Here is a 19,046-nt window from a genome sequence, read left to right on the forward strand (position 1 = left end):
TGCTGTTATTCCAAACCTAGCTCAGCCTAGTTTTATTTCCCACAATTCCCTTGTGTAACCTGAGGCTAGAGGAAAGCACCCCCCACTAAGATGAAGACAAAACACTCAGGAAAAAAAAACAGACTAATCTGTGTTTCTCTCCCCCAACCTCTTTCCTCTCTCACTGTGCTGTGGATACTCAAAAATACACCTCTGTGACGTTTAAACCGAAACCACAGTACAAGTGTTTTTATGCTTTAAGAAGCACTGGTCAAATCACGTAGGACTTGGTGGATATCAGCCATCAGGAGTTGACCACCAAGGCTCAGCTTGAATAAATGTACCTCATTTAAATCTGTACCCCAATACCTCATTGCTGCCATGTAACGGTGGAGCTAAGGAGTAACGTGAACCAGATACAAATGAGTTTTAACAGATGGAGCTCAAGATGTTTTCCCAGTGATCATCACTTCTGGCATTGAGCTGCTTGATTGAAGAATCTCTCACACTTTGTGTTGTAGCACTGAAGCCTAATAGAAGCCGCCTCCCGAAGGTCCAAGCAAAGGCTCTCATTCTGAGAAAGAGAAAAAGACTCCAAACAGGACCCTAGCATGGGGTCTCTCCGCTCTTCTCTCCCCCTCATACCGACTCTTGTCCCAGGGCTAATAGGGAGGCGCCGCGCGCCTTTCCTGCTCCCTATCACCTACTCACCTTAATAATAAAAGAGAGCCCCCTGTGGAAAGTGGCTAGCAGGAGCTGGTGAAGATCACACTGGTAATAGGATGATGCCTTTTTGCCTTTTGTCATGAGATTATGAACAGGGATAGCCTCTCCTCTCTGCTCCTCCACTCTTCTTTACTCTTCCCACACACAGCTACAGACGTCCTGGAGGGCCCTGTCGAGTTGGAGTGGAGACAGGCGTAACTGAGGCTTTGTTGCTCTGCTTGTATGGTAAAAGGCCCGCTAATGAAATACCTTTTAGGGGGTATCGGCAGGTGAGCTCCCCAATCAGACATTTCAGCAAAAACACACACACAGGCGTACATACACTCACATATTCTCCATCTCCTCTCATCTGCCCCCTCTTGCTATATTAATTACCTGAAGTGCTCCGGCCCTGAAAAAAGCTCTCGATTCTGCCGCGCCTCTCCCCTCTCTTCATCCAACGCGACAGCCACAACGGCCCGAGCTAGCCTAAAGTGGGGCAGGGGGGTGCAACAGAAAAGGAAGGGTGATAATAGTAGTAATGAACACGGTTGACAATAATGAGAAAGGTAATTGAGAAATGGCGTATGGCAGGCCCCCTGATTTTCTTTTTCCAGCCCCAAGCTAAGTGGGGACGAGTTGAAAATCATCTTATTTAGGGCTCAGTTAAATGGTTCGTGTAGCGCGTTGGAGAGTGTGGGGATTTCTGACGCTAAAGCTAAAGTGAGCTGACAAGCATAGAGTGGGTGATACAGCAGCCTAATGGGTTAGGGAGTGTTTAAAGCCGCTGTTGACTTTAGGCTGACTCTGTGTGTTTTTTTTTTCCTTTCCCCCCTTTAATTTCTTATTGACATTGAATGGCATGGTCAAAACAGCCTGTGCTGCACTGTTAGGATTATTGTTAAACACCTCAGTGCTTCACTGCTGTTCCTTTCTCTTCCAGTCAGCTCGCTGTGGTTGTTTTCTCCATTTGTATGGATGTGAAAATTCACTCTGCAGGACTGCACATGCTCCAAATGCTCTGTTTGAGCATCTCTGTGTTTGATTGTGGCTCAGTTTGTATGCACTCTGCTTCCATCTTATGTTTACTGTAAATCCCTATAACTTGTGTGTGCGTTCGTGGACTCGCATTGCCCGCCTTTCTCTCTCTTGTGTGCATCTTTCTGTTTCCTCCTGGCCTTCTCACCCAGGCTGTGATAGAGACCGGGCGGTCTGGGCTTTAACAGACAGAAGCTGCCTCCACCAGCCCATAGTCTGCCACTCTCTGATAATGTTTATTGATTTGTAGCAGAAACACAATTTGATGGAGATGGGGGAGGGAGGAGAGAGGAGGAGATGCTTCGGGGGTGAGTCGAGGCAGAGTGCATATTTGTGATTGTCACGGCATGGCTGGTTCTCCTAGAAAAAGACTCTGGGAATGGCACTTATTTTGTTCTGATCTGAGCACCTTTCAGCCCCTTTATGTGATCAAATAAAATATGTTTGATTTAAATATTTAAAATGAGACGCTAAAGAAAGTTGAAAGAGGAGAAATTACTTTTCTTGTCCAAATATACTCTTCAGCTGCTGTTCAGTGTGTGAAAATGAAACCTCCTAATATGAGCATTTCATCTCCTCACTCAGTCTATTATGTGAACTCTGTTTGCCAAAGCTCCCATCTGTCCTTAGCTTCTGAGGTAGAGGTGTTTGGAGGTTGCTCTACTGTTGGCTCTGAGGTCAAATGTGTTTACCCAGTGGTGTGTGTTTTGCGTTTGTGTGTGTGTGCATGCGCACATACGTTTCTGTATATTTAGAAGAGTCCACAGAAAAGATTAAAGAGGTGAAGAGTGGCGGATGGAAAGGAAGAAACATGTTAGCAGGATAACATGTTAGGCTTTGACAGTCTGACTCTTCTCCTCCCGCAAACTAGGCTCATCATCAGGACTCCATATTAAAAATTAACCTAAAACAGCATGTGTTATATGAAAATGAATGAAATATATATGAATGAAAATAAGAAGCATGTTTCCACTTATGAAACTTTCTAAAAGAATTTTGCAGCTTTTGGACTCAGGAAACGTTGCAGAATAAATCCCAGGGGGGGTGTGTGTGTGTGTGTGTGTGTGTGTGTGTGTGTGTGTGTGTGTGTGTGTGTGTGTGAGAGAGAGATGCCACAGGCCTCTTTTACTCTTAAAATTATCAGTGAGTGCCTCCTACCTGACCCCCTCAAAAATCAGCTTTTTTTTTCTTTCAAATCTGTTGACATCATGAAAAACTTCGCCATCATATGAAAACTGTCAAAGATACAGGACCTCAAAATACTTTATGTCATGCCTCTTTTTTTTTTTTTCCCCAGAGTGAACTCTCGAGTACACAATTCTGGGTAAAATTCTACCAAATAAATCTTTAGTAATCATGATTTAACTGAAATTGATTCAATATTTTGTTTTTTTAAAAGCTGGCTCTTTTTTGCACTTCTTTAATGGGACCTGATGTTCACTATCATCACCATCAAAGCAAACCAGAAATCTACAACAAAGAGGTACAGCTGTGTTTTTATTGGATTTTTCCTCCTGCTCGGTTTACAGTTCGCAACACCAAGTCAGTTTCACCAGTCACATCCAAACAGGTGTTAAATAGGCAATAATTATTTTATCCAGCATAATTTCGTAACACTCATCCCCTCCTGATCTCCTTTTATTACTGATTATGCTAACAAAACAATCGTATGATGAAAATATTCATCGTCATTCAGCAGGCCTGCTGTTGTTCTTCCAACATCAGCATTTTGAAATATGGGCTTCCCCTGTCAGCATATTGCGTGAAATCAGAAACAAATAATTCTGCAGCCCTGCTTATGATTATGCATCAGATTTAATTAATCTCAGTGCCTCCAAAACTCTGCAGCACCCTACTCCTGCTTCTTCTCTCCCTCTCCCCTACCTTCACCTCTTTTGTAAGTTGTAAAGCAAGCAGTGGTTGACAAATGACACCAGTGGAAAAGGCACGCATTGTGCCTCAGTGTGAGAGGAGGGTTTTTTTCCCTCCTCTTTCTTTTTTTTTCTGAATTTTTACTTTTCTCTATCCGGGGGGAGCAAAAGGAAAGAGGTGAGTGTGAATCGGTTAATGTGTTCCATTCACCAGACCTTATACACAGGTTCAATAAAGCAGGAATCTGCTCTATGAGCTAGGACCCATTGTGCCATTGAGGACACCTAAAAGAGGCCTCGTACAAGACTCCCTTGGAAAAATAGCCCTCAGCACCACTCCAGAGGAGAGGAGAATAGAATAGGAGAGAGCAGGAGGAATCACATGCAGTGGCTAGGCAGTTTGATTCTTACACATCTCACCAGTGTTGTAACATTTGGCGTGCATAGCTTTGAGTACATCTTTGACTTCAGTGTTACTCTAATTTTCAGAAATGGAGAGAAGCGTAAGCTTCAGATGTGACGCTTTTTATGGGTAAACCTGAATTTGAGAGCTCCCTAAACTCTCCTGCTTACAAGCTTCACTCTGTCCTTCCCTGTCTCCTTTCCTAACAAGACACTCCTCTCCTCACATTAATTAAATCAAGTCTTCAGTAGGCTACTTACACACAATTCCCCCCCTCCCTCCGGTCCTCGGCACAAACCTCTCTGATTAGGCCGGCCCCTGTCATGCATATTCACATCACTGCCATGACAGCCTTTTAACGAGCTCTTACCTAATCACAGGAAACAATGTTCATCCTGTTCTTTTTATTCCTCCTTCTCTCATTTTCTTTCATGTGTCTTTGGCTTTCTTCTTCCCCCGATCCCCGCTGATATCAGACGGGCTTGACGCTCGGATGGAGAGAACGATGGGGGGAGATGCACAAGTGCAGCTCTGCCCTAAATAAACCGCAATTGAGAAAGTGACTTGAACACAGAAGAGAAGTTCAGCTCCATCTCCTCCCTTCCCCTCCTCTTCTTTCTCCTCCTCCTCCCTGCCTTTTTATATGTCCGATAGACAAATTGGATTAGCAGCTATTGGATTAAATGACAAAATGGTGGGATAAGGACTGAGATGAACATGCTGTGATCACAGCTTTTAATGTGTTTCTCTTTCTGTCGCATTCATTTTCCTCGGTTATCCAAGCTGCTTCCTTCAAGGCACAGAAGTTTCTCCAGGGAAGAACAAATGCAGGACACCCTGCTCATCCACTTACTGCAATTTATATGAATTAGAATGAACATCTCATGTGCAAATACTGCACATGTTGCTGTTTGAAGCCATTGATCACAATAATGAAACAGAAAATACATTTTTCTCTTTCACAATAATCAAAGAGAAAAAATTATTTTAAGTATTAGTTGCTGAGAGCAGTTAACATTAGCAGCCCTCTTTTCTTACAGATTAACTTCATAATTAAATTTGTAATTTGTTGCAAAGATTCTTTTATGTTGTGACTTCTGCTTTCTCCACAGCGGTGGCTAAACTAAACAACTGACATCGTTGCAATCTCAGGAAAATAAAGAGCAGCCCCATACATCTGCATACATTCCTATTTTCAGCATTTTCATTGTGACTAATCTGTTTTGGTCTTTTTGTCGCTCTGTAGTCCTAGGGTTAACATCGATCACTGGTTTGAGAGGGAGACGCAAATCCCCGAAGCATCCAAGTAGATCCGTCCTCTGCTGCGACCGCTTGCAAATAAGAGAGCAGCTAAAAGAAGCTAAACTACACACCAATAATTTAAAGCTAAAGTTATCAGTAATTGCAGGTTTAGTGCAGCTTCTGGTTTGATGTTTTAGTCACCAATTAAAAATACAGTGAAGCCAGTTAAAGTCAATTAACGTGTACTCACTAAGACTAATGCTAAAGCATGAATTTTGTACATTTAGCACATGGCAGCATGGCGCTCTTAATTCAAAGCAGCTCAGGCCAACAGCAGCAGCAGTTTGACCACCTCGGGGTGAGTTTCATTATTCCTATCAACACTGAATGGAACATTGGCCAAGATTGCTATCTTAATCTTATTTGGCTATAGAGGCTGCCTTTGTACCCGCCTTTTTTTTTTCCCATTTCTTTCTGCATTTCTCTCTCACCCAAACACACAGTGACCTATGCTAACCAGCCTTGTCTTCATGCCTCGAGGATAGCAGCCTCCCTCCACACACGGCAGTTGGTGTCATTGTATCCTGGTTGCGTTTCTGCGAGAAGCCGGGAGTGGAACAAGAGAAGAGGAAGACAGGCAATCAGATAGAGGGGTTGTTGGGATATGTCTATCAGTTGTATCTCAGCTCTGTGTGTGTGAGTTGATTGTATCTTGTGTGTTTCTCACTAGCACAGCTGCATTGATAGCTGAGGTAACACTAAGGATGATATTAATGGCGATAAACCTTGTGCATTTTCATCACTAACCCTTTGATGTCCCCATCACACACTGTACCAACGCCAAATTCATTGCTTCGGTCTCACTGGAGTTGGCCTGTTTCTGCTCTGCCCTGCTCTGTGTTGAGCACTAAGAAGTGGCGTGTAAGGCGAGCAGCAAGACCCAGAATGCACCCTGCCAAACTGCCAGATGCTTTGATCCAAGATGGCCCCCTGAGAGCCAGCATGCATCCACAGTGTCTCAGAGCCAAGGCTGGATTCGCAGACACAGTGTCAGTGGTGACTGCCAAGGATATTTACACCATTTGTTTTCATACACCACCATATTCAGCAGTCTGTTGTCACTATAAGCATATGGCTTTCTATGGAGCAAAGATGTTTTTAGAATGTGCTGCACCAGTGGGAATCAAACCCCCAACCCAGCACTAGACCCTTAATTATCATGAAACTGAAACGACCATCACTTTTACGTTTAAGATGACGGTATCGCGTACAGTTGTCTTGTTAATTCAGTCGTATCGAGTAGTCAAGCTAGTAGAAAACTATTTAAATAATCTGAATACTTTTCAATAATTCATTAAATGCAATTGGCCTGTAAAATTACAATGTAGTTATATAACTTTTTATTTTCTAAAGGCTCTTCCCCCAACAGCTCAAAAACTATAATTAAAGGTATAGTAAAACATAATTTCCCCATGCTTAATTGATTAAAAAGGGGTTTAGCGCCCACCTATAACAATAAATCTGCGCCCAGTCTGTCTCTTTAAGAGTCAGGTAGGATCTAGAGGTCGGAGGTGGATGCTGAGCAGCTGTCGAGTCTCCTGCCTCCATCCCTCCATCCCCTGACTCACCTGCTCGCCTTTATTTCCTCCTCCACTCCCTCCCTCGTTCCAGTCATCCCATTTTGCTTTCACATTCAATATCCCCCCCCCCCCCCTCCTCCTCATCTCTCCCTTTTCTCCTTCCTTCTACCCTTTTCTCCTCCCTCTTCTACCACCTTTTCCTCTGACCTCCCTGCCTTCCTCTCCCCTCGCCTCCCCTCCCTCCTTTCATAAAATGTGGCTGTTGGTTGGCTGGTAGCAGCTGGCTGGCTAGCGGTGGGGGATATAGCTTTATAATCCCCTCTCGTCTTCCAGCCCGCCTCGCCACAATGTCACAGGAGCTTAATATTTGCCATTATTATTTGCTTGTTTTATTTGACTTCGAGGCAGCACAATGACCTGTCAGCGCCGGCTTTATCCCCCCTCCGAGTGTCGTCCATTTCAAAGTTGACTACAGTAATCCACGAGCCCGTGATTCCGCTAAATCCTGAAGCTTTCTTTCATTCGCTTGGTTTTTTTGGGGGGGGTTTTTGCTTGCTTTCTTTCATTTTCCCTTCCCGCTCCCTCCTCCTAAATGAAATTACATACATCTGCTGGCTCAGAGTATCACAAATGTCCACACATTCACCGGTGTCCACACACATCCACGCGTTTGCCTTTTGTCATCAGTGACGCAGTGGCCCGATGCTCCCACTGCTGCAATGAACACTGGTGTGTGTGTGTGTGTGTGTGTGTGTGTGTGTGTGTTTGTTTGTTTGATGGAAAAATTTCTTTCTTTCTTATTTTCTTGTCTCCTAAGAAGCAAAGTTATTTATTTACAGCTTCTCATCAAATAAATGATATAGTGGTTACAGCTACAATACTCAGACAATAAATGTTGGAAATCTTCTTAAAACCGTTGCTGCATTTACCACAGTGAATGGAAGGATTCATATCGCCGCTGCAGAGTTAAACGGGACCTTATGGATTATCGCCGCTGACACTGTTCAGCTGACCTCGAGATTCGATAAAGAATAAATAGCATTTTAATTTATAACACGTGAGAGATTATTAAAACAAACCAAGCAGAAAGAGATGCTTAGTAGTATTATTTTATGGAAATCTAGTTTTAATTTTATTGATTATCCATTCCTTAAAAAAAAGTAGTCATAACATTTAAAGATTTACCTTTAAAGTAATAGTCTTTTTTACTCACAAATAAATTGTGAATTTGTAGAATTATAGTAAATAATTATTTTACTGGTAGCATTTTGCATCTTTATTATGTGTTTATTAATCATCACTGCTGAGACTGTTGTTATTTTTGTTCCTGCTCAGTGAGGCCATCCTGATTCCCAGGGTGTCAAATACTGCAGTTTAATCAAAGCCTCTGGATCCTGAGAGACACGCCTGAGGTGTCTTTTCACTTTGGTTTGGTGTAAAACCTTACAGTGTAATCATTACAGGATGAAAATTGGAGCAAAAGCCTGGGATTAACCTACATGAATTTACAGCATAAATACACCTGCTCATTATCTTTGCCACACCTGGTCCAAAATAGCCCCACTTAGTTGCCTGAAGATGCACTAAACAGTATCTAGAAAGTTTTATAAATAGGTTCCAAATTTACAGTAACCATCCTGCTAATGTTCAGACTATTATCCTGTTTCCAAATTTAATTCATTCCAGAAATATTAAATAACTTTTCGTGCATGTTTTTGGGCCGTACCTGAAAATCCTGTTGATCAACCCTTCCTCTGTAAGCATTTAACACCTGAGAGCTTCAATGAGCATTTAGTTATCATTTGTCAGTTTCTGGTTTGAGCGTCATCACAGGTTCCAGTATGTTTAAAACCTTACGATTATGTGGTTTTAGTACACGGAGGCCAGCAGATGCACAGTGGGAGTCAAACTCCACACCCAGGCAGCTGGTCTTTATTCCAGGTCAAACACGATGGAGGCTGTCACTGTTACCTGGCTAACATTTGAAGCTTTCGATTCGACGTGCTTTGTCTGTATCAGTTGTGCGCATCCCATTGTACCTTGTAAGTAAGTTACAGCATAGAGCTTTAGCCCCAGGCGTGGGCAAAGCTTACATTAGCCATGCATCTGAGCCTCACTAGCTCTCTGTGTGTGTTGAGCAGGTATTACACTAAGCAGTAGAGAGTCCCAGAGACTTTTTTTTTTTTTTTTGAAGGCCTGCTGAGTGATGGGATATGTATTGCCCTACAGTGAGAGGCTTCACTCTGTAAAGGCGCTCGACGGTAATCGCAGAGTTAATCCCGCCCCGGTTGAAGCCGTATTGACGTTGTGAAGGCATGGTGTGAAGTAGGTGAATGTTTACACAGGGAACATAAGCGAGGAGAGTATTTACACCCACACATGAATATCTGGTGGACACACTGACTCTGCGGGGGCAGCAGCTCCGTCGTTTATCTGCCTCATCGCTTTTCATGTGCATATGCTGGTGTACACGGCGTGCTGTAATTTTTATGTCAGGTTCAATCCACTGTAAAAAAACAAAACAAAAAAAAAACAAAAGCAAAAGAGCAACGTGTTATTCTTGAAACATTTCCTGTAACGTGTGTATCTGCTGGTTTATTTATTGGTGTGTTTCTGTGCTCTTTCTAGGCAACAACAAGGAGGAGGAGGAGGCCATGATGCAGGAGTGGTTCATGCTGGTCAACAAGAAGAACGCCCTCATCAGGAGACAGAACCAGCTCTCTCTGCTGTGCGTACTGTTCTTCCTCTCTGTCGCCTCGTCTTTGCTTCCATTTTAATTTCTCACATGTCAAATTAAAGCAGCTGAGAAGCGTTTTAAACCTGCTCCTCGAGCTTTAGATCAAGCTCGTCTAAGCTGCACGGGGCAGGAGTGTCCTCTCCACTCCATTCACCCCATCTCTGTCTATCCACTCATTGATTTACATGCAGAAAGGGATATAAAATCAATAGAAATGTGGCGATCGCTACTCTATCTGCAGTCTCTTTGTATGTGGTCAGCTGCGACAGGTGGAGACACGCGCTGCCTTTTTTTCTTCATTTGCGGCTGTAGGGATTTCAAAGTGTGCAAGTGGAGGAGAGCCTGAAGTATTCATAATCACATTATATCGTGGGAAAGGAGAGGCTTTTAAAGTGGCCAATTGACAGAAGGGCTGATTATTAGCCCTTTCTGTTCTCTCTTTGTGGAGGCAAAGAGAAAACGGCGCCTGTGAAGGACAAATTCTATTAGGGGCCGAATTAGCTCATTTTTTAAAGAGGAAAGAATTCAATTTGTGCTGCGGGTGGCAGATAGATCCACACAGGGCCACGCTTGCATATACACATCTACTCCCTCATCTTCTGTTTTTAATGCATTTTCACCCCCACCCCCCAAACTCCGCTCCTTATTTCCCTTTTTCTATCCTTACACATACACACACAGACACACACCTTCACCCAGGGCTGTGCACTATGAGTATCAGTTATGTGCAGTAGATTAATGCGAAGCCAGAGAAGGTTCGGGCGAGTGGCCGAATCGATGTTTATTGCAGGTTTCTTTAAGTACTTAATGATTTAGTCATTAACATATTGATGAACTTTGTGTGTGTGTGTTTCCCGTCTCCCCTCTTTCTAACTTGCCACAGGGAGAAAGAGCACGATCTGGAGAGGCGTTTCGAACTGCTGAACAGAGAGCTGAGAGCCATGCTGGCCATCGAGGGTAAGACACGCAGAGGGAGGCTGCACACGCGTACATTAAACTCTTAATTTTGTAACTTTAGATGCATTTTAAACAGCAGTTTTCACAGCTGAGGAGATTATGTAACAAGTAAAGTAAAACAACCAGGAGCTCATTTTACTCTCTCTTTCCTAAATCTTCCTGAAATTTACCAGAACATCTGCATAGTTTAATTACTTCCCAAATGAGTCCTGCAGGAGACCGGCAGCAATAGTTGAAGTTCATTTTCCATTTCGTAGTGAGGAGGGTAAAATCGACTGTCGAGGTCGCTTGAGTTCGAGTAAAGTGGTTGGTGTCTCTTCTTCTGAGTCCTTTCTACATGGCGTCCGCCCGTTAGCGGGGGCCAGCCTTCATCGGGAGCCTGAAGCAGGGTGATTTGAATTCTGCTTCGGCTTGATGAGGATTAAGATGCGAGCTTGCGAGGGATTTCACTCCCAGATACTTGATCAATGCTATCTGTTTCTCAGCCAGACCCGACTAGCCGATGCCTGATGTGGAATCTGACCACAGCTGCATTCAGTGTTTGCAATGTTAAAAAAAGAAAAGAAAGAAATGCAGTTATATTGTTGAAAGCTTGTTAACTACACCGCAGCCAGAAAAGCAGCCATTGTGTCGTATCAAAGTTGTCAGAGGGCCATGGAAGTTTAATCCCCTTCGACTGCGTCCTCTTTGGCAAAATGAACCTTTCGCCAATCAATGCTAATTGATTTTGCCATTCGACATTGACCAGCACCACCCCCTTCTCACAAACCACCCCCTTTCTCCTCGCGGCCTTCGGACACCCATTGTAATTTCACCGGGCACCTGATAAGCTACCTGGTCCATAATAAATCAATTCTAATTAGCAAAAGAGGAGATGGTGGGGGGGGGGGGGGGGCAGACACGCGTATCCAAAGCGGCGCTGCAGCCGGCACCACGCTGCCTGCGTTCAGCTTGATTTCCTCCCTCTCTCCGGCCGCTTTATTTATTTTTATTTATCGAGCTCCTGCTGGAGTCGAATGGGAGGATTTCGCTTTTTCTGCTTCACATAACGGAGTGTGTGTTTGTATCAGCGAGCCTGCTTTAAGCACGCGTGTGTGTGCATTGTTTTGAGCTGTGTTTTTGTCTTTGTCTCGTGTGTGTGTGTTGTGGATTCATATGGCTTGCGCGCATGTGGATGTGAGAGCAGAGATAGTGTGTGACTCGAGGTGGAGAGGTGGTGTGTGCCGTGTCACCGCCGTCCTCTCTGCCTTCATGTGGACTTGTTGGATTTGCAGCTGACTAACTTATCAGCGGCCTTATTTTCCTCCCTCAGGGAGGCACTTAACATTCAGAGGCTCTGCCTTTCTCTCGCAGCCACAGATAGTTGTCAGCTGCTGGGAAGAAAGGTGTGTGTGTGTCTGTTGGTCTCCATTTGCCTGCGTCTGTGAGTTTACATCTCACAGGTGTGTTTCCACCTTTGGTTTTGTGTGTGTGTGTGTGCGTGTGTGCGTGCGCGTCTCCCCAGCTCTTATTTGGTGCTTGGGCAGGTCCATTGAGCGATGGTTGGGCGTGCAAATAATTGCTGATTTGGTTGGCCAGTCGATGACACAGAGAGAGAGAGATGACTCAGAGTGAGAGAAGAAACACACCTGCCCTCACACACACACGCCCTGCTGAGAAAAATATATACCTGCACTGAATCAAGCGCACCTCTCCCTCTCAGCTGACACACATGCTGAATCACACACACATTGTCAGGTCAGTGTGAAGACCTGAAGTTTCTGTCTTCGTCTTTTTGTGTGAAAAGATGTTAAATATCTGCTGATTTACCATCCAGCTGCGGCAGATGTGGGTAATATTTGTAAGCAGTTATAGAGAAAGGAAAATCCTGTGAGTAGTCTCTGCAGTGATGTAGACATTTAAGGGTTTGATGAAAGTTAAAGGCAGGAGATTATAAGTTAAGCCGCTCGGCCTCCTCTGTTCTGAGGCAAAGGTTTGACTCGTGATGTTTTATTCCACGTTTGTGAGGCTGACGTAAGCTTACTGGGACAGTCGGGTACAAGAGGACAAGGAGGAGGGGAGGAAGAAAAGAAAGAGGGGAAGCTTTGAGGGGGAGAAGACAATTCATCTGAAATCAACTTTGAAGCCGATATTCTGCAAAAGGACAAATTCTTCTCAGATTTTTGTTTGTTTGAGTTAGAAGATCTTAACGGAGCAGTGATTCCTGATGTAGTGAAAAGGCACAATGTAGAAACATTAAAGTCACACAAAGGGGGAGAGAGAGAGGGGAGGAAGGGAGGGGCTAGTTTGCAGGGCTACAGCTGCAGGATTCACTACAGTGCCAGGTATTTTTCCTGCACTTTGGATCTCAGCACATATTAACTGATAAATACAGAACAACTAATGGTCTAGTGCGACCCTAAGCAATGCTTTGTCTAACTGAATAAAGAAAGAACTGTATATTTAGATGATTTCATATCAGCACACAGCAGTGCAGTATTTTACACATTAGTGCATCACAAACCTTTAAAAAACAATAGATCAGCACAATAATCGCAATACATGTAAAATTTAAGATGTTAGAGTGAATTAACAAGGTCGTCACTGTACGTCTGTTGTTTTTGTTTAAATTGAATGTGTCATCTGTACATGAGGAATATTCAGAATACATTTTTACAAAAGCACTCAAACATAATTTGGTAACTGATGCTGACTCATCTTTGGACATCAAGTGTCTGCCTCGAGGTTTCTGCAGCAGTAAATCTACTCTAGGTCTGTTAACCATGATTCACTGCGTAAAATCACAACGCAGCGATCACAAGTGGAAAATTATAATCAAACCAAAGCCAGTATTCTTAACAAAACACTCCTATAGGTAATAAATAAATCCACGTAGTTGCATTTCCCTGCCACAGCACTGGGCCAATCCCTGTAGTAAAATATGAAAAGTTGTGAGGAACGATTTTCATGATTAAAAATATCCCAACAACACCTATAAATGACCCCAGTCTGACACGTGAAGGTTAACAGCACAGAGGTCTTGACTTGAGGTGGGCCTTTGCATCATTAAAGCATCCAAACATCAGTCGGTGTAAGATAAAAATGCTCCGTAACTGAAGTTTAAAGCAGCTTGACATTAAAACGGTGTTCAAGGTTTGATTAAATGTGCAGAATAAAACGGTCAGGATCAGGGCCGAGGCTTCCAGGCCCCTGTTGATGTCGTTTATGAGCATGCTCAGTGATAACCACCTCCTTGTATCGTCTTGGTGTGATGCCAGGCGGGGAAATGCCATCTGTATGCCATGCTCTCATCTCCCTGCCACAAAAATTGATCCACTATGCCCTCTTTATCTGCTTACCGATTCACACCTATGTACGCACACACGGAGCGGCGTCTTGGCTTCCTTCGAGGGCCCGTGTGTGTGTGTGTGTGTGTGTGTGTGTGTGTGTGTGTGTGTGTGTGTGTGTTTTTAAAGTGGACGCCCTCTCGCCATCTAAAAGGGATTTATGCATAGCTGGGTCCCAGAGTTGTTTTTTTTTTTCTTCTTCTCTCCCCTTGTTATGGTTTGATATGATAAGCTTTTTTATATGTTTAAAATCAATATGTAATCCTATGCAGGAGCTTATCCCTCCCCACACCCCCGACACACACACACACACACACACACACACACACACACACCCACAGCCCATTTGTAAATCTATTTGGGCTTTGTAACACATCGGGACAGCGCACTACAGACCCTGATTGATTAGGTGCACTTTAGAATCCGATCACATGGGCAACTTTTGATGATGTCGCCAACTCTTTCAGGCTTGCACACTGACTGAAGAGGCCGATAGCAACAGGCTTCGTTCCACGCGTCGCCGGGCTCGAGTTTTGGCGAATTCAGAAGACCAGTGTGTTTAATTATCTATTCACAGCTCGGGTGTTTGTGTAGGTTGAAGTGCGTCCACGCTTGAAGTTTAATATTCGCATCGTCTCCAGCTGTTTTAACTTGGTGTTTATGTCGAGGACAGGTGCCACCTGTAGTGAAGCTAACGTGGTATTACATGCTGCTAATCGTCACATGAGGCTGAACAGATGCTGAAAATGTTCACATTCATGCCTGGAAAGAAATTACAGCTTTTTAAGAGATGTAAAATCTTTCCTGTGGTTCAGCCTGCTTCACACAGGTGGAAAACCACTTGATTGTTGTATCTACCGTGATGTTCTCAGTCTTCTGCTGGACACGTAGACCAGAAAACTACAATTCTGAATGTTTTTATGGCAAACAGACACAATGAAGCTAAGCCAAACTTTCTCACCTGATACTCACCCAGAGGCTAAAGGCAGTAAATCCTGTAAATTGGCAGCTGCCGTCAGCATGTTAAATAGTTTATGAGCCATCAAGTTATAAAGGTTCAAGTTGTGTTTAAATGTGTTAAGGGCAGGTTTGTCCTCTTGTAGATAAATTTACCTCCTTGCATGTTGCATGAGGCAGGAAACACCGCTTCACAAAGGTTTGCACTACTAGAAATATTCAGCGTGTTTTAGGTGGTAGAGCACACCTGACATACACTCATGGAATTAAGGACAATATTAGCTACTTTGTCCACACGTCTGAACAAAAAAGCATCACACAAACTTTGGGAACCTGGGTAAAGTCTGGAAAGGTTCAGGGGTGGAGTGCATGTGTGGAAAATGGCTTCAAGTTCAAGTTCAAGGTTCTTTATTTGTCACATGCATAGTTATACAAGTATAACACACAGTGAAATGTAGCCTGACACGCTCCTCGACATGTGCAAAAATTGGGGGGGGGGGGGGGTGTAGAGGAAGAACATTATATATATATATATATATATATATATATATATATATATATTACACAGACATATAGTATATACACTGGGTGAATGTGCAGTAGTAGCAGCAAGCAGGTGAATTCTGTACATTAATATGAATAGACAATCTGACTATTTTACAGGATAGACAATATAAACATATTTAAAATTAAAGGAATTGAAATGTACATTGTGCCTGGGTTTAGAGTGTCTGGAAGAGAGTCCTGACTCAGTCAATTATAGATGATGTGAGAGGGCGGGTGTGTGTGTTTAGGGCACGGATGGCTTGGGGATAGAAGCTCCTCTTGAGTCTCTCTGTCCTTGCCCGGAAGATGCGGAACCTTCTACCAGATTGCAGAAGTTGGAACAGTTTGTTGCCAGGATGGGACGGGTCCTTCAGTATCTGCGCTGTTCTAGTCTCCTGGTGTAGGTGTCCTGAAGCGGGGGGAGAGCAATCCTGCAGCAGCGTTCTGCTGTACGGATCACTCTCTGGAGAGCTTTTTGGTCCTTCACACAGCTGTTCCCAAACCACGATGTCATGTTCTGTGTGAGGATGCTTTCATACTGCCTTTCCTGAGAGAAAAGGTGGACTGGTACTCTTTTACACGCAGCTTCCCTAAACGTCAGGTCCCTACAGGAGTAAATCACATAGATGGGCAGATTAAGTCACATGCAGTTATGCAGTCATCTCTTGGCCAAGTAGAGGATGAACTGCTCTGAAACTGCAATATAAACTTTTTTCCTTTATATTCGAACCTCAACAAAAGCAATCTTAGTAATTTAGAGAGAACTTTTGTCTTGCAATTTTTAGCCTTTGTGTTTTTTAGCTGTTTTTTAATTATCAGTCCCCTCCCCCCCCCCCTCTCTCTCTCTGATGACACTTGGATTTCAGCCGAAATCAGCTGTCAGGGCCTAAAGAGGACGAGGGGGGGTAAAAAAGCAAAGAAATGAAGGTGAATAAATTGTATTTTGGTGTCCGTGTCCAAAAAAGCTGCGATTGAAACCCTCCAATGTGATGTCGCCGTATTTTGGTATAAAACAGAAAAAGAGGCAGCCAGACGGACTCGGATGCATGAAGGGCGGCCTCGTCCCGCTTTGAGAGAACGAGGCTTTGGACCGGTTTGCTCTCTTGAATAAATTTAGCGTCGGGGATAGCGAGCAGGGAGAGAAGAGGGGGGTGTTCATGGGGATTTGAACCAGCGCATTCTTGTGTGCCTTGTGCAGATTCACATGGTTACCACTGGCGTGCACGGTGAGAGTTATCTGAATACGCACCCACCGTGTGAGTTGTACACACTCCTGAGTCTTTAACCTCCCTCTCCCACTCTCTTATGGAGGGGGGGGAGGGTGGTCTGAGTGGCTGCAGGCTGTTTTGTTTGTTCCTGCGTCTCTGGTTACCCAGCCTGCCCCGCTCTGGTGTTGCCTGGTCACGTCGCTCATCGGCTCTTTTTATTGTTTACCTTCCTAATGAGGGGGGCGGGACTCTGAGACATGTGATTGACAGCAGTGAGCTCACTCATGGGTCCCCTTCCCCTCCCATGCACACCCCGGGTCCAGCAGGTCTTTGGCTTTTTGGCTGAGAAATCCTTTGAAGGAGATTAAAAAATAAAAAATAAAAACCACCTCGTTCGTCGTGAACCCTCCTCTTCTGAGAGAGGATTGTGGGAGATTTATGGCATACATTCCTGTCTCAGTTATCTAAAGCTGATGACTCACCCAATATTCCCCACACTTTGTTCTGATTCTTCCTAAAGAACCACATGTTTAAAAATAAATAAATAAAAGGAGCAACAAATCCTCGAGGTGCAGATTCAGACATATTTTGAAGTATTTGTTAACTCCTGAACAAAAACCAGAAGAGAGTAAATTTGCTTCCCTGAGAGAGAGAAAAATAACGAGGGGGGGCTAGAGAGCCAAATATTGGGACTGTGTTCATTTCGCTCTGTGGTCGACTTCAAAGGGACGAGCGGGGCCAATGAAGAGAGCGCAGACCTTTCAGGACAAACCCACTGGGCCCAGCGTGACACGCACACAGCCTGACTGCCGCAATTTGACTCAATGAGGAGGAGGGGGGATATTTATTTTTAATAAAGCCACACTTATTTTGGGACTGACATTTTACAACATTCCTTTTATTCTCGAATCAATAGCCGGTTAAATATTGATAGAGGGGTGAAGTTGCCTACGCGCCACAGAAGTTCAGTTTGTTTGAATTCTCGCTGGGACGAAGCTGATTTTTTTTTCAGTTTTATTATGAAACGATGGAGGGAGGTTTTAGAGGGAGACACGTTCTCACACTGAGCTGAGGAGCAGAAGGAGATTTCCTGCCTTTCTCCAGCTTTGAGGCAGTGAAATGGATAAAACACTGCAACCGGCAGCCGTGTGTGTGACACGACGAGAAGTTGAATCTCATTCGGTTTAATTTATGTACAGCATATGTTGTCCTGTCTGTGCATGCTAAGTGTGGTGGTTGTTTTAAACTGCACAAAAAGGTTGCAGTGAGTGTTTAGGGTGAGTTTTTTGGGGTGAGGGAGGGAGGAGCGCTGCCCTGGTGTTGGGTGAATGCAGAGCCGAGGGCGCCAGGCGGATATTCGAGCCCCAGGGGGAGCGAGCGCTCTCCTGTGGGCTGCCCCCCTCCTCCAGGGAGAGGCTGAGGGGATTTGGATCAGGGTCCCACCTGGACCCTGTGGGGCCCTGTGGGGCCCCTTCCTGCAAAGACCCTGGAGAACTGAGAGACGAGAGTCAGGGGTTCACCTACGTGTGTGTGTTTGTTTGTTTGTTTGGCTGAGGAGGTGACATTCAGGGGTTGGTATTTATTTATTCATAAGTTTCTGTGGAGGATTTTGGAGCATTAAAACTCAATTTAGGAGACTTTCAAACTTAATTTACTTCAGGATAGAACTAAAAATGTGACAAATACAAACGATCGTGAATGCCGTCGTTCAGCAGAGCTGCCGCTTTAATAGAGCTTGTGTGTTCCTGAGAAGTTAGAGGTTATAAAAGAACGAGAGCCATCTTATACCTGCGAGAAGTTGCACATTAACATGACGTCATCACTGTGCGCGCAACCTGATGGAGCGTGTTTACACGTCACATTTACATCCCGCTCCATCACAGTCCAGCAGGTCAGTGAGGTGATGAAACTGTTTCTCCGTCTTTCTGATCATCTGCAGTCCTCACATAAATGAAGCCACATCCAGGAAACCCAAAGATCTTTTTGAAAACACTTCAGTTACAGGTTCAGTCCAGAAGAAGATGTAGGCATCCTGCAGCCTGTGAGGTTTTTAGAAAAGAAATATCCTCAGTGTCTCCACCGCTGACTGCAGGTCTCTGGTTGTGTTGCAGACTGGCAGAAGACCGAGGCCCAGAAGAGACGGGAGCAGCTGCTGCTGGATGAGCTGGTCATACTGGTCAACAAGCGAGACGCGCTGGTCAGGGACCTGGACGCCCAGGAAAAAGAGTAAGTTACTTAAAAACACTGAACACAAGTATAAAAACACTGAGCTGCACAGCAGGCGCTCCTGTGGTGTCACAGACGTCCCCAAGAAGCTGTGGACGTAGAGAAAGCTCGGCGAGCCTGCCCTGCGGCGCACCTGCACGGGTGGGATCCCTTCCAGGGCACCGCAGGCAGGTAAAAGGTCAGAACGTGGCCCCTGGCACCGGGCCACTCCACAGGTGGTGCAGCGGCGTTCACCGTGGCACCAGCTGTTTTACCTGTCTGCCCCTTACCC

The 19,046-nt window shown here is 44.5% G+C and overlaps 1 protein-coding gene across 5 annotated transcripts in view; it reads left to right on the top strand.

The window, feature by feature from the left end:
* The window catches only part of ehbp1 (EH domain binding protein 1), a 171,230-nt gene that overhangs the window by 150,809 nt on the left and 1,375 nt on the right, over window positions 1–19,046 (top strand). For all 5 annotated transcript variants that reach the window (XM_085427306.1, XM_085427307.1, XM_085427308.1 and 2 more), the window contains 3 exons: window positions 9,447–9,546; window positions 10,439–10,512; window positions 18,661–18,775. In XM_085427306.1, the coding sequence (XP_085283432.1) occupies window positions 9,447–9,546; window positions 10,439–10,512; window positions 18,661–18,775 (289 nt within the window). The remainder of the gene's footprint in view (window positions 1–9,446; window positions 9,547–10,438; window positions 10,513–18,660; window positions 18,776–19,046) is intronic.

Source organism: Rhamphochromis longiceps, linkage group LG13, assembly GCF_057381845.1.
Source record: "Rhamphochromis longiceps isolate RC_006_pf linkage group LG13, R_longiceps_female_GT1.1, whole genome shotgun sequence".
Classification (NCBI taxonomy): domain Eukaryota; kingdom Metazoa; phylum Chordata; class Actinopteri; order Cichliformes; family Cichlidae; genus Rhamphochromis; species Rhamphochromis longiceps.